The sequence below is a fragment of the Scyliorhinus torazame genome, chromosome 29 (assembly GCF_047496885.1).
Source record: "Scyliorhinus torazame isolate Kashiwa2021f chromosome 29, sScyTor2.1, whole genome shotgun sequence".
Taxonomy (NCBI): domain Eukaryota; kingdom Metazoa; phylum Chordata; class Chondrichthyes; order Carcharhiniformes; family Scyliorhinidae; genus Scyliorhinus; species Scyliorhinus torazame.
This window is the reverse complement of record NC_092735.1, coordinates 35,122,567-35,137,690: the sequence shown is the minus strand read 5'-3', so window position 1 is coordinate 35,137,690 and position 15,124 is coordinate 35,122,567. Positions and strand designations below refer to the sequence as shown.

The 15,124-nt window shown below is 53.9% G+C and overlaps 1 protein-coding gene across 1 annotated transcript in view; it reads left to right on the top strand.

The window, feature by feature from the left end:
- LOC140404055 (arf-GAP with dual PH domain-containing protein 1) overlaps nt 1–15,124 on the top strand; it is a 72,740-nt gene that overhangs the window by 37,432 nt on the left and 20,184 nt on the right. Inside the window, exons 5-6 of the mRNA XM_072492411.1 lie at nt 9,972–10,084; nt 11,638–11,784. Coding sequence (XP_072348512.1) covers nt 9,972–10,084; nt 11,638–11,784 — 260 coding nt within the window. The remainder of the gene's footprint in view (nt 1–9,971; nt 10,085–11,637; nt 11,785–15,124) is intronic.

The window sequence follows — 15,124 nt, the reverse complement described above, 5'->3', positions numbered from 1 at the left end:
CCTGGGAAGGGGGCGGTCGCGGGGTGCGGTGGTGGCAGGAAGGGGGGGGGTTGAGTTGATGGTGTCGGGGGGGTGTGCGTGTTGCCGGCGGGTGCCAGATCCCGCAGGGAGACCGTGTCCTGTCGGCCGTCGGGGTACTCCACGTAGGCGTACTGGGGGTTCGCGTGGAGGAGGTGAACCCTTTCGACCAACGGGTCCGCCTTTTGTGCCCGCACATGCTTTCGGAGCAGGATGGGTCCTGCGGCCGCCAGCCAGGTCGGCAGCGACGTTCCAGAGGAGGACGTCCTAGGGAAAACAAGGAGACGCTCATGAGGCGTTTGATTAGTGCTCGTACATAATAACGACCGGATGGAGTGGAGAGCGTCCGGGAGGACCTCCTGCCACCGTGAAACTGGGAGGTCCCTGGACCGTAGGGCCAGTAGGACGGCCTTCCAGACCGTGCCGTTCTCCCTCTCTACTTGCCCGTTCCCCCGGGGGTTGTAGCTGGTCGTCCTGCTTGAGGCTATGCCCTTGCTGAGCAGGAACTGGCGCAGCTCGTCACTCATGAAAGAGGACCCCCTGTCGCTGTGGACGTAAGCGGGGTAACCGAACAGTGTGAAGATGCTGTTCAGGGCTTTAATGACTGTGGCCGCGGTCATGTCAGAACAGGGAATGGCAAAAGGGAAGCGGGAGTATTCGTCCACCACATTAAGAAAATATGCGTTGCGGTCGGTGGAGGGGAGGGGCCCTTTGAAATCGAGACTGAGGCGTTCAAAGGGGCGGGAAGCCTTAATTAGGTGCGCTCCATCTGGCCTGAAAAAATGCGGCTTGCATTCCGCGCAGATGTGGCAGTCCCTTGTGACTGTACGGACCTCCTCTAAAGAGTATGGGAGATTGCGGGACTTGATGAAGTGGTAAAACCGAGTGACCCCCGGGTGGCAGAGGTCCTCGTGGAGGGTTTGGAGGCGGTTAATTTGTGCATTGGCACATGTGCCGCGGGATAGGGCATCGGACGGCTCGTTCAGCTTTCCGGGACGATACAAAATCTCATAGTTGAAGGTGGAGAGCTCGATCCTCCACCTTAAGATCTTGTCGTTTTTGATTTTGCCCCGTTGTGCATTATCGAACATGAAGGCTACCGACCGTTGGTCCGTGAGGAGAGTGAATCTCCTGCCGGCCAGGTAATGCCTCCAATGTCGCACAGCCTCCACTATGGCTTGGGCTTCCTTTTCTACTGAAGAGTGGCGGATTTCTGAGGCGTGGAGGGTCCGGGAGAAAAAGGCCACGGGTCTGCCCGCTTGGTTAAGGGTGGCCGCTAGAGCTACGTCGGAGGCGTCGCTCTCGACCTGGAAGGGGAGGGACTCGTCGATGGCGCGCATCGTGGCCTTTGCGATATCCGCTTTGATGCGGCTGAAGGCCTGGCAAGCCTCTGTCGACAGAGGGGAGGTCGTGGTCTGTATTAGGGGGCGGGCCTTGTCTGCGTACTGGGGGACCCACTGGGCATAGTATGAAAAGAACCCCAAGCAGCGTTTCAGGGCTTTTGGGCAGTGCGGGAGGGGAAATTCCATGAGTGCGCGCATACGTTCGGGGTCGGGGCCTATTATCCCATTGCGCACTACGTAGCCCAGAATGGCTAGCCGATCGGTGCTAAAAACGCACTTGTCCTCGTTGTACGTGATGTTCAAGGCTTTGGTGGTCTGGAGGAATTTTTGGAGGTTGGCATCGTGGTCCTGCTGATCGTGGCCGCAGATGGTTACATTGTCGAGATACGGGAACGTGGCCCGCAACCCATGTTGATCAACCATTCGGTCCATCTCCCGTTGGAAGACCGAGACCACGTTTGTGACGCCAAAAGGGACCCGTAGGAAATGGTATAATCGCCCGTCTGCCTCGAAGGCTGTGTACTTGCGGTCACTTGGGCGGATGGGGAGCTGATGGTAGGCGGACTTGAGGTCCACGGTGGAGAAGACTTTATATTGGGCAATCCGGTTGACCATGTCGGATATGCGGGGGAGAGGGTACGCATCTAGTTGTGTGTACCTGTTGATGGTCTGGCTATAGTCAATGACCATCCTTTGTTTCTCCCCTGTCTTCACTACTACCACCTGCGCTCTCCAGGTACTATTGCTGGCCTGGATTATGCCCTCCTTTAGTAGCCGCTGGACTTCGGACCGAATGAAGGTCCGGTCCTGGGCGCTGTACCGTCTGCTCCTAGTGGCGACGGGTTTGCAATCCGGGGTGAGGTTCGCAAACAAGGGCGGGGGTTGCACCTTGAGGGTTGCGAGGCCGCAGATAGTGAGTGGGGGTATGGGGCCGCCGAATTTGAACGTAAGGCTCTGTAGATTGCATTGGAAATCTAATCCCAGCAAGGTGGGGGCACAGAGTTGGGGAAGGACGTTTAGTTTGTAGTTTTTGAACTCCCTCCCCTGCACCGTTAGGGTAACTATGCAGAATCCCTGGATCTGTACGGAGTGGGATCCTGCAGCTAGGGAAATCTTTTGTGCGCTGGGATAGGTGGTCAAGGAACAGCGTCTTACCGTGTCGGGGTGTATAAAGCTCTCCGTGCTCCCGGAGTCGACTAGGCATGGCGTCTCGTGGCCGTTTATTAGCACCGTTGTCGTCGTCGTCTGGAGTGTCCGGGGCCGAGCTTGATCGAGCGTAATCGAAGCGAGCCGTGGTTGTAGTAGTGGAGTGGGGTCCGTTGTTGCCGTCCAAGATGGCGTCGGGGATGGACAAAATGGCCGCCCCCATACATCGCATGTGACTGGGGGGTCACAAGATGGCGGCGGGGGTGGACAAAATGGCCGCCCCCACGCGTCGTACAGGTCTGGGGCGGTCCAAGATGGCGGCGCCCCTCCTCCCCTCGTGGTGGCCGGGACCCAAAATGGCGGCGTCTGCGGGTCACACATCGGCGCCCCTCCTCCCCTCGTGGTGGCCGGGACCCAAAATGGCGGCGTCTGCGGGTCGCACATGGTGTGCTGGGGGGGCTGGGGAGTGCTAGGACCGCGAGCGCTAGGACCGCGAGCGCTAGGACCGCGCGGAGCTCCCTCACCGGGGACAGCGGTGGTCGGGGACCAAGTAGGTGGCGCCGGCAGGTCAGGCGTGGGGCGAGGGGTGGGGGTTAGGGTGGCGTTAGGGACGCGCAAAACTCCCTCTTCTCCGTGGAGAGTGTTGGCCGGGACCCAGAGCGGTAGCGCCGGCGGCGGGTCATACATGGGCTGCGGGGAGGGGGGTCGGGGAGCGTAAGCGGCGTGCAGAGCTCCCAGTTCTCCCGGGACCGCGGTGGTCGGGACCCAGAGTGGCTGCGCCTGCGGGTCGTACATGGCGTGCTGGGGGGTTTGGGGCGCGTAAAGGCCCTTTTTCTCGCAGCTTTTGCAGATAGCTGCGCGGGCCGGGCAGCGCTGTCGGGGGTGTTTCGCCTGGCCGCAGAAATAACAGCGGGCGCCCCCGGTGCGACTCGGCGTTTGGACCGCGCAAGCCTGTGGGGTGTCCGGGGGGGGGGGGTGGGTTTGCCGCGACGGGTACGTACGGGGGCAAATGGGTTGCCGCGCGGTCGGGGCCGTAGGCGTGGGTATTACGCGCGGCCACGTCTAGGGAGGCTGCTAGGGCCCGTGCCTCTGAGAGTCCTAGCGACTCTTTTTCTAGAAGTCTTTGGCGGATTTGGGAGGATTGCATACCTGCCACAAAAGCATCGCGCATTAACATGTCCGTGTGTTCGTTTGCGTTCACCGACGGGCAGCTGCAGGCTCGTCCCAAAATCAGCAGCGCGGCGTAGAATTCGTCCATCGATTCTCCGGGAGCTTGCCGTCTCGTCGCGAGCTGGTAGCGAGCGTAGATTTGGTTAACTGGGCGGACATAGAGACTTTTCAGTGCTGCGAACGCCGTCTGGAAATCCTCCGAGTCTTCGATGAGGGAGAAAATCTCCGTGCTCACCCTCGAGTGCAGGACCTGCAGTTTTTGGTCTTCTGAGACCCGGCCGGTGGTCGTTCTGAGGTAGGCCTCGAAACAAGTCTGCCAGTGCTTGAAGGCTGCTGCCGCGTTCACTGCGTGGGGGCTGATCCTCAGGCATTCCGGAATGATCCTGAGCTCCATAGTCCTTTTTAGGCACGCTTAATAAATTGTAGCGCACAAAGACTCCGTGAGACGAATAGAGTGAAGTCGATGAGGCTTTATTAAGCGTGTCTGTTCCCCCGCAGCTCGATAGTAAACTGGCCTGCGGGGGAAGACTCCAGCTTCTTATACTCCGCCTTCATGGCGGAGCTAGAGGTCAACGGCCAACCAGGACCCGGGATCTGTCAGCCAATGACATTAGGGCTTCCAGTCCCACATGACCCCCAATACATACTACCACACCCACCAACTGAGCCACAGGCTTATCGTAGAGTCGCCTACAGCACAGAAAAAGGCCCTTCGGCCCATACTGTCTCCGGCGGATGTCGAGCACCTATCTCTTCTAATCTCGGTTTCCAGCACTTGGCCCGTGGCCTTGTGCGCTTTGGCATTTCAAATGCTCATCTTGTCCCTCTGTATTAAAAAAACAACTGAAACCATATAGTTTCCCAGACCGAAGCACTGGCAAACCTTCCACATCGGTGGGGAGCACTCGCCCAGCACGATGTAGATTTCAAACGGAAAGAACTCGCATTTAAATAGAAGCTTTCGAATCTCAATGTCTCAGTGTTTGACAGCTAATGAGGTACCTTTATGGAAGTGTAGTCACTGCTATAATGTAGAAACAAGACAACCGATTGCACAGTAAGATCCCACAAATGGTCAAATAATGACACCGGTTTACAAATTAATATTGGTCCCAGGAACATACAAAAATACAAATTAGGAGCAGGAGGAGGCCCTCCGAACCTGCTCGCATTCATAGAATCATCGAATTAACAGTGGAGAAGGAGGCCATTCGGCCCATCTAGTCCACACCGCCCCTTCAAAGAGCACCCGACTTAAGCCCCCGCCTCCACCCTATCTCAGTAATCCCACCTAGCCTTTTTTGGACACTAAGGGGCAATTTAGCTTGGCCAATCCTAGCCTGCACATCTTTGGACAGTGGGAGGAAACCGGAGCACCCGGAGGAAACCCCACGCAGACAGGGGGAGAACTCCACACAGATAATCACCCGGGGCTGGAATTGAACCCAGGTCCCAGGAGCTGTGAGACAGCAGGGCTAACCACTGTGCCACCGTGCCGTGTCACCTCAATGCCACATCCCTGCCGACCCCTGATAACCTTTCAACCCCCCCCCCCTTGTTAATCAAGAATCTATCCAGCTCTGAATAAAAACATTCTAAGACTCCGCTTCCACCGCCTTTTGAGGAAGAGAGTTCCGAAGACGCACCGTCCTCTGAGAGAAAACATTTCTCCTCATCTCTCTTTTAAATGGGTGACCCCTTATAATTGAACAGTGACCCCTCATTCGAGATTCTGCCACCAGAGGACACATCCTCCCCACATCCGCCCTGTCGATATCCCCAGCAGGATCGGATATGTTTCAATCATCTTTCCTCTCATTTTTCTAAACTCCAGTGGGAACAGACCCAGTCTGTCCAAACGTTCCTCACAAGACAACCCGCCCATTCCTGGTACTCATCCGGTAAACCTTCTCTGAACTGCTCCCAACGCATTTTCACCCTTCCTTAAATAAGGTGACCAAAACTGTTCACAATACTCCAGATGTGAGGCAGGATTCCCCAACCCCCTCGCCGGGTCGGAGAATCCCCGGGGGGGGGGGCACGAATCCTGCCCGCCGCCCCGGCGTCGGTTGCCGTATTCTTCGGCGTGTTTTTCGGGCGGGGGCGGGATTCCCGCCACGCCGATCGGGGGCCGTTGGCGGGCGTCCGTTTTTGCTCAGTCCTGTTGCCGTGGGTTACGTACGGTTCCACACGGCGGGGCCCGGCAGGTAAGTCGGCTGGGGCGGTCCTCGGGGAGGCGCGGGGGGATCCAACCCCGGGGGGGGGGCCCCAACGGTGGCCTGGCCCGCGAACGTGGCCCACTGATCTGCGGGTGGGCCTCTGCCGTGGGGGCACTCCATCCTTCCGCGCCAGCCCCTATCGGGCTCCGCCATGGCAGACGTGGAGAAGAGAACCTCCCGCGCTTGCGCCAAAACACGCCGGCGGTTCCGCGCATTCACAAATTCATGCTTGCCCTTTGGCACATGCCTGAACTCGCGCAGTCCCTTCGGCGCCGGTTGGAGCGGCGCCAACCCCTCCGGCATCCACCTAGCCCCCGGAAGTGCGGAGAATTCCGCTCTTTCGGGGGCTGTTGACGCCGGAGTGGTTGGCGGCGGTTTTCCCGCTGGCATGGGGACTTAAAAGTACAGGGCACACATGCTCTTTCTCTTTCCATACGCGACACTCAGAGAGACAGGGGCAGATCAGGGAAGCATCACACGCTCCGCATGGATTAGAGCAGACTGGTTAGTTAGATCGAGTTACTATAGGAGGATTAGCAGGACAGTCGAACCCAAGTTAACTGTTCAATAAATGTGCTAAGCCTATCTCCAAGTCCAAACCTTCCTTTGTCAGAGCATACATCAAGGACGCAGCTTATGCTACATGAAGAAGCAGAACACAACATGACTGGTGTCTCTCAGTCTCCTCTCTCTCTCAGGGAGATATCTGTACACATACTGGTGTCTCTCAGTCCTCGCTCTCTGGGGGAGATATCGGTACACTGACTGGTGTCTCTCAGTCCCCTCTCTCTCTCAGGGAGATATCTGTACACTGTCTGGTGTCTCTCAGTCCTCGCTCTCTGGATGAGATATCTGTACACTGACTGGTGTCTCTCAGTCCTCGCTCTCTCTCAGGGAGATATCTGTACACTGACTGGTGTCTCTCAGTCCCGTCCCCCCCCCCCCCTCTCTCTCTCAGGGAGATATCTGTACACTGACTCGTGTCTCTCAGTCCTCTCTCTCTCTCAGGGAGATATCTGTGCACTGACTGGTGTCTCTCAGTCCTCTCTCTCTCTCAGGGAGATAGCTGTACACTGACTGGTGTCTCTCAGTCCTCTCTCTCTCAGGGAGATATCTGTACACAGACTGGTGTCTCTCAGTCCCCTCTCTCTCAGGGAGATATCTGTACACTGACTGGTGTCTCTCAGTCCCCTCTCTCTCAGGGAGATATCTGTACACTGACTGGTGTCTCTCAGTCCCTCTCTCTCAGGGAGATATCTGTACACAGTCTGTGTCTCTCAGTGCTCTTTCTCTCTCAGGGAGATATCTGTACACTGACTGGTGTCTCTCAGTCCCCTCTCTCTCTCTCAGGGAGATATCTGTACACTGACTGGTGTCTCTCAGTCCCCTCTCTCTCAGGGAGATATCTGTACACTGACTGGTGCCTCTCAGTCCCCTCTCTCTCAGGGAGATATCTGTACACTGACTGGTGTCTCTCAGTCCCCTCTCTCTCAGGGAGATATCTGTACACTGACTGGTGTCTCTCAGTCCCCTCTCTCTCAGGGAGATATCTGTACACTGACTGGTGTCTCTCAGTCCTCTCTCTCTCAGGGAGATATCTGTACACAGACTGGTGTCTCTCAGTCCCCTCTCTCTCAGGGAGATATCTGTACGCTGACTGGTGTCTCTCAGTCCCCTCTCTCTCTCTCAGGGAGATATCTGTACACTGACTGGTGTCTCTCAGTCCTCTCTCTCTCAGGGAGATATCTGTACACTGACTGGTGTCTCTCAGTCCCCTCTCTCTCAGGGAGATATCTGTACACTGACTGGTGTCTCTCAGTCCCCTCTCTCTCAGGGAGATATCTGTACACTGACTGGTGTCTCTCAGTCCCCTCTCTCTCAGGGAGATATCTGTACACTGACTGGTGTCTCTCAGTCCCCTCTCTCTCAGGGAGATATCTGTACACTGACTGGTGTCTCTCAGTCCCTCCACTCTCAGGGAGATATCTGTACACTGACTGGTGTCTCTCAGTCCCCTCTCTCTCTCTCAGGGAGATATCTGTACACTGACTGGTGTCTCTCAGTCCCCTCTCTCTCAGGGAGATATCTGTACACTGACTGGTGTCTCTCAGTCCCCTCTCTCTCAGGGAGATAACTGTACACTGACTGGTGTCTCTCAGTCCCCTCTCTCTCTCAGGGAGATATCTGTACACTGACTGGTGTCTCTCAGTCCCCTCTCTCTCAGGGAGATATCTGTACACTGTCTGGTGTCTCTCAGTCCCCTCTCTCTCAGGGAGATATCTGTACACTGACTGGTGTCTCTCAGTCCCCTCTCTCTCAGGGAGATATCTGTACACTGACTGGTGTCTCTCAGTCCCCTCTCTCTCTCAGGGAGATATCTGTACACTGACTGGTGTCTCTCAGTCCCCTCTCTCTCAGGGAGATATCTGTACACAGACTGGTGTCTCTCAGTCTTTCTACCTGTCAGAATTCACACTCCCTCAACCTTCAATGATTCATGATTTGACTGGGAGACATAGAGGACACTGTTGGGGAGGAGTGGGTGGTGTGGGGGGCCTGATAATTGAAAAGTTGTAAATTATTGTTGAGGAGATATTTTCTACAGGACCCCTGTCCAGGTGACTAACCAGCCTTTCAGTGACCGAGCAACATGTGCAGCAATTCTGACGTGGGGTTTGTCAATTTTACCAATCCTTTTGGGGATTATTTTTAGCGATTCCCTTCACCTTTGAGAAAACTGGAAAGTGGTAGCAATGGGTCTGAATTCATTTCAATTTACACCTAGGAGCCTTTTGTGAGGGCCATGAAGAATCCAGCATAACTTTGTAGCGCCAAGCAGAAAGTAATTTTATTTACAGCAATCTGTACACAGGGCATGCTGTCCAATCTGCTCCCTCTCTCGCCGGCACCACACTGGCCAGCTCTATTTATACAGCTGCACTGCTAAGGATGGCCTCCCACTCTCATCGGGGGAGCTCATGGGCGCGATTCTCCGCTCCCGCGGCGGTTGGGAGAATCGCCTGGGTCGCCAAATTTTCCCGCGACGGCGGTCCGACGCCCTGCCGCGATTCACGGAAGCGGCCAGATCGGCACAATCGCGTTTTGCGCGGCGCGGTACAGTGAATCGCCCGAGACAGCCAAAATGGCGATTCGCCGGTACCCCGCGATTCTCCGGCCCGGATGGGCCGAGCGGCCTGCCCAAAACGGCGGGTTCCCCCTGGCCCCGTCCACACCTGGTCGCTGCCGGCGGGAACAGCGCGGGAACACTGGGGGGGGGCGGCTTGCCGGGGGGGGGGGGGGGGGATCGTGCACCGGGAGGGGGGGGGGTCTCAAATGGGGTGTCGCCCGTGATCGGTGCCCACCGTTCGTCGGGCCGGCCTCTCTGAAGGCTGACCTCCTTTCTTCCGCAGCCCCGCAAGATCCGTCAGACATCTTCTTGTGGGGCGGACTCGGAGAGGACGGCAACCACGCATGCGCGGGTTGCCGCCGGCCACGTCATGTATGCGGCGCCGCCTTTACACGGCACCAAGGCCTGGCGCACGTAAATGACGCAGCACCGCTCCTAGCCCATTATCGGGCCCTGAATCGGTCGGGATAGGGGCCGTTTCGCGCCATCGTGAACCTCGACGGCGTTCGTGACGACGCGAACACTCTGCCTCCATTTCGGAGAATCCCGCCCCATATTCCTCAAGCACCAATTGTCCCCAGCCAATAGGATCCAGGGAAGGTTATAACAGGGCCATTCATTTCTTGGCAAATCAGATTATTCTTCAGGCATCTGACAACACCCACAACTCAACCCGCTCAAGAGTTTCTGTGAGGGCCAGGGTGCGGCAAAGCCATTTCAAGGTCCGGTCCCCGAAAAGAAGGAAAGTTGGTTTGAGTTCCCCCCGAGCTTCAGCTGGCCGTTTGAGCCATCAATGAGAGGCAGCGCTCTGTACAGATCCAACGTAGATCTTGATCCCAGGATGATTTGTCCTGTTCAAAGTCATAAGGAGCCGTGCACGCCTCAAGCCCGCCTCGCTCTGCTGCCATTTAAATCCTGAACCTGTCTCCATGTTGTTTTCTCCCTCAGGCTACAGAGAAGGGTTTCTATGGAAACGTGGCCGGGACAACGGGCAGTTCCTCAATAGGAAGTTTGTCCTGTCGGAGTCGGATGGAATCCTGAAGTACTTTGCGAAGAATGACGTAGGTTTACCCCTGTTCTAAATTTATTTTGAGTCGATTGCCCAACCCACGGGGGGGGGGCGGGTTGGGGGGGGGGTCAGCAGGCTTCAGCGACTGTCAAAATGAGGAGGGACACTAGGGAACACGCCTCGCGTTCCACTGATTTCAAACGCATGATGTTTCATGCAAGTTTTGTTATCGAAGGACATTATTGTATGGGTGGGGCAAGGTCTGTATTGCACACAACACGCCAAATTATTTCAACCCAAAGGTTGTGAGGAAGAACTTGCATTTGTATAGCGCCTTTCACAGCCTCAGATTTTCCCCTCTGAGTTAGGTAGTTACAGATTGAGCTTCCACTCCCGAAACATGAGCACATAATGCCGGCCGACGCTCTCAGTGCAGTTCAAGGAGTGGCGCACTGTAGGAGGCGCCATCCTTTAGACCCCTTGCAAAATGTGAAGTAGGTAAGGTCGCCATAGCCCCAAATGACCAGAGGCTGCTTTCCCCTTTGAGGGGGGAGAGCTGACTGGTGGTGATGTAACCGGAGGGTCACCACACCTCAGGCGAGGGGCGAGGTTGAGAAGGCGGGGTCTTCATGGATAACCTCAGCCGGTGCGGGGATTGAACCCACGCTGCTGGCCTCGCCCTGCATCACGAACCAGCCGTCCAGTCCACTGAGCTAAACCGTCCCCCGTGGGAAACGTAGATGGGTACAAAATAACCCGCGACCACCATGTCAATGAAGAGCTGTCCATTCCCCCTGGAGTTCTGGGTGTTATTTACCACCCAATCAACAAAATAAACATATGATCCGGTCGCTGTCCCTTCGCTGTTTGTGGGATCTTGCTATGCCCGATTGGCGGCCGCATTTCCTACAATAGTGACCACACTTCCAAAACGCTTTATTGGCTGTAAAGCGATGCCCCGGGGGTGTTGCAAGCGCTATGGAAATGAAAGTCCTTCCTTTCTCCTCGAACCATTTCAAAGATGCGTTAGTCTTTACTTCCTTCATCGCTTACAAGGGAAAAGGATGAGTCATGATTCCTTAAAGTGATGAGCGAAAGAGAACAGTATACAGGAACTGACAACGCTATGGTCCAAATATAGCAACTGTTACCGACATTGCCTCCAAATTGCAAATGTCTCTGTCACATCTGCTTAATGCCCTGATTCACTCTTACTTTGTCACAATAACAATATTTAACGGACTTTAGTCAAGCATCCCAGAGACAAAACAAATTGATACTAAATACAGGGGCACAAGGGCAGTTGACCAGAAGCTCAGTCAAAGAGGGAGTTTTTCAGGAGGAGGAGAGGGAGGTGGAGGAGTTTATGGGGAAATTCCAGAGTCCAGGACACCAGGCAGCGAAGGGGGCAGGCGCAATGTGATGAAGAAGCCGGAATTGGAGGAACGCAGAGAAGGTTGTTCGGCCGGAGGCCGTTATGGAGACGGGGGAGGACTATTCGCAAGTCATGAATCATGCTTGCTGGTAAATGTGTCCCCTATACCTTTCATTAACATTAATCTGCCCACAGATTGGAGAATTATATTCTCCTGTTTCTCTTCACAGGCTAAAGAGCCCAAGGCTGTGATCAAAGTGGACAACATTAATGCGACTTTCCAGCCAACCAAGATCGGGAATCCCAATGGCCTGCAGATCACTTACCTGAAGGACAACAGCACACGGAATATTTTTGTTTACCATGAAGAGGGAAAGGTGAGGCAGGGCAGATGGATGAAAAGATGTAGCTCAACATTGTGTGGGGGTTCAATGTGTGGTTCTGAGTCTCAATTCAGATGCTTACAGCTGGCGTCCCAGTGTACGTGGTGTTCTGGTGTGGGGTAGTGGGAGATGAACATTGATGAGTCAAAGCGAACAAAGCAACAAATTGTATTTATAATAGTGCCTTTAATGCAGTTAACAATCAAAATGTGTTTCACAGAGACGTAACCAGTCAAAAGCGGGCTGGACAGAGGGATGGCAAAGGTTTGGTCAAAGAGATGAGTTTTAATCTTCGTCTGAAAGGCAGAGAGAGAGGCCGAGGGGTTAGGAAGGGAATTTTTTTTTTCATTCATGGCGTGTCATAGAATTTACAGTGCAGAAGGAGGCCATTCAGCCCATCAAGTCTGCACTGGCTCTTAGAAAGATCATCCTACCTGTAGAAGCCAGGACAGGTTAAGATCCCATAAATTACAGATTCTTACACTACCTAAGGCCGCACTTGCACCCTATCCCCGTAACCCAGTAACCCCACCTACCCCTTTTTTTGGGACACTAAGGGCAATTTATCATGGTCAATCCACCTAACCTGCAGGTCTTTGGACTGTGGGAGGAAACCGGAGCGCCCGGAGGAAACCCACGCACACACGGCGGGGAGAACGTGCAGACTCCGCACAGACAGTGACCCAAGCCGGGAATCGAACCTGGGACCCTGGAGCTGTGAAGCGACAGTGCTAACCACTGTGCTACCGTGCCGCCCATAATCGCAGGCTGTGCCAGCATTTATTACCCATCCCTAATTATCCTTGAGGGGCAGTTAAGAATCAACCACATTGCTGTGGGTCTGGAGTCACTTGTAGGCCAGACCAGGTAACGGCGGCAGATTTCCTTCCCTAAAGGACATTAGTGAACCAGATGAGTTTTTCACGACAATCGACAATGGTTTCACGGTCATCATTAGGCTTTTAATTCCAGATTTCTATTGAATTCAAATTTCACCACCTGCAGTGGTGGGATTCGAACCGGGTTCCCCAGAGCATTACTCTGGATCTCTGGATTTCTAGTCCAGCGACAATACCACGACACCCCCACCTCCCCCAGAACCTAGGACTGGGATGGCTCAAGACACGACCATATGACCAGGCAGAGAGGGTGGAGTGAGCACAAGAGGCCGAGAATGAAGGGGGGGGTGGGCAGGGAAGTGAGTGAGACAGAATTCAGACAGGAGGGAGTGGGTCGAGGTGAGTTCAGCCGATATATGTCCATGCTTACCTTGGTGAATGTTAAGAAAGGAGACGCTGCGAGACTTGAAATATTTCTTGAGAATTTGTGCTAATTGGATTCAAATTTACATCAACAACAAATTAAGTCCATTAAAAATCAAGTTAAAGGCAGTCCTTCGAGAGAATAAGATCATGCTAAAGAGACTAACTAATTCATCTCACATAGCCCTCACTTAATGAATCTCCAATTAAACATAATCACATTTCTCTCTCTCTCTCTGCATGTATATATTTTTTATATATATAAATACATCCTCATACACATATGAGACACGTGGCAGAGCTTAAAGAGCAGCAGAGATTTGTTGGTCTGACTATTCTCTATATTTTATGTTCTATGTACAAATCTAATACGTATTTGTCAAGTTTCAACGGTATTACAAAAATTCCAAATGGGGATGTCTAACCTCACCCCCAAGGGCAGGGGCTGGAATTTTATCAATCCAAAGAAATATCCTTTGCAAATTGATTCCAGGAGATCTCTTTCATTCAGTTCATAGAGTCATATAATTGAATTTACAGAGCAGAAGGAGGCCATTCAGCCCATCAAGTCTGCACCGGCTCTTGAAAAGAGCACCCTATGCCTCCATCCTATCCCCGTAACCTCACCTCACCTTTTGGACACTAAGGAGCAATTTAACATGGCCAATCCACCTAACCAGTTACAGGACGTGGACGCCGCTGGCTGGGGCCAGCATTGGTTGCCCATCCCTCATTGCCCCTTGGGAAGGTGGTGGGTGAGCCGCTGCCTTGAACCCGCTGCAGTCCCTGAGGTGTAGGTACACCCCCTGTGCTGTTAGGGAGGGAGTTCCAGGATTTCGACCCAGCGACAGTGAAAGAACGGCCGATAGATTTCCAAGCCAGGTTGGTGGGTGACTCCGCGGGGGGGACCTCCAGGCGGTGGGGTTCCCCATGTGTCTGCTCTCAATGGTGGTCAGGTGAAACAGAGCTCCGTCATAGACCGCAGATTACCCCTGAAGTACAACACTGGGGAGACTGACCAAAATGGGACCTTTCGCATTGGAAAGGTCTCAACACAGGAGTAACGTTTTGGATGCAGTGACGATCATGGAGGAAAACTGGGCACCACTTCTTGCCAGACATTTCCAACGACTGTGACTCCTCAGGAATTCTCCAGATTTTCTCCCCGCGCTCATGTTTGATAGCTGAAGGTGTGTGGAGGGGAACTGGCGAGGAAAACGTCCAGTAAAGATGCTGTGGCAAAAGACTGGATCAACCCAATTAATCTCCTCCCTTACAGCAGTGAGATGGATGAATGATTTGTTCTTAATGTTGGTTGACTGAAGGAGGAGCGTTGGCCAGGAGACTGGGACTCTACTCTTTCTCGGAAAATGCCAAAGGGATCTTTGATCACCCATTGGAGCCATGCCTACAGGAGAGGTGGCCAGAGAAAACACCCCTCCTCTTCAAAATAGTGGGCAGGGGACTGCATGCTTCCACCTGAGAGGACGGGTAGAGCCTCGGTTTGAGATGATATCTGAAAAACGGGACCTGTAATGTTGCAGCACTCTGTCAAGTACAATACTCCACTGGAGTGTCAGCCTGGATTTGATGCTCAAATCTCCAGACTTGAACCCACAACCTCAGAGCAAAGATAATCCGAGGTAAAGGAAAACCCACAGTCCATCTGGTCAATCTACTCCCACCCGGGTAGTCACATGATACAATGATCACACAGACAGTCACCCGAGGCCTGAATTGAACCCGGAGCTGTGAGGCAGCAGTGCTAACCACTGTGACACCATGCCATCCCAAACTGTTTCCAGTGGCAGGGTGGTGATTTGTTTCAGCGTGTCTTCACGTTTTTCCCCTTTGGGGGATAGCGGAGGAATTAAGACCAGAATGAATCACAACACTCCCTCTATGGCAGCAAGTTCCAACGTGCGACTTGAACGTGAAGCTGCCAGTCCAGAAATAGGGACAGTATTACCGTGGCACAAGGCCCCAAATTATTCAGACATTTAATCACAGTGTGTTATTTCCAGGGGTATTTGGCCCCTTTAAGCACAGGCCTAGTCCTCTGGATGTGCGAT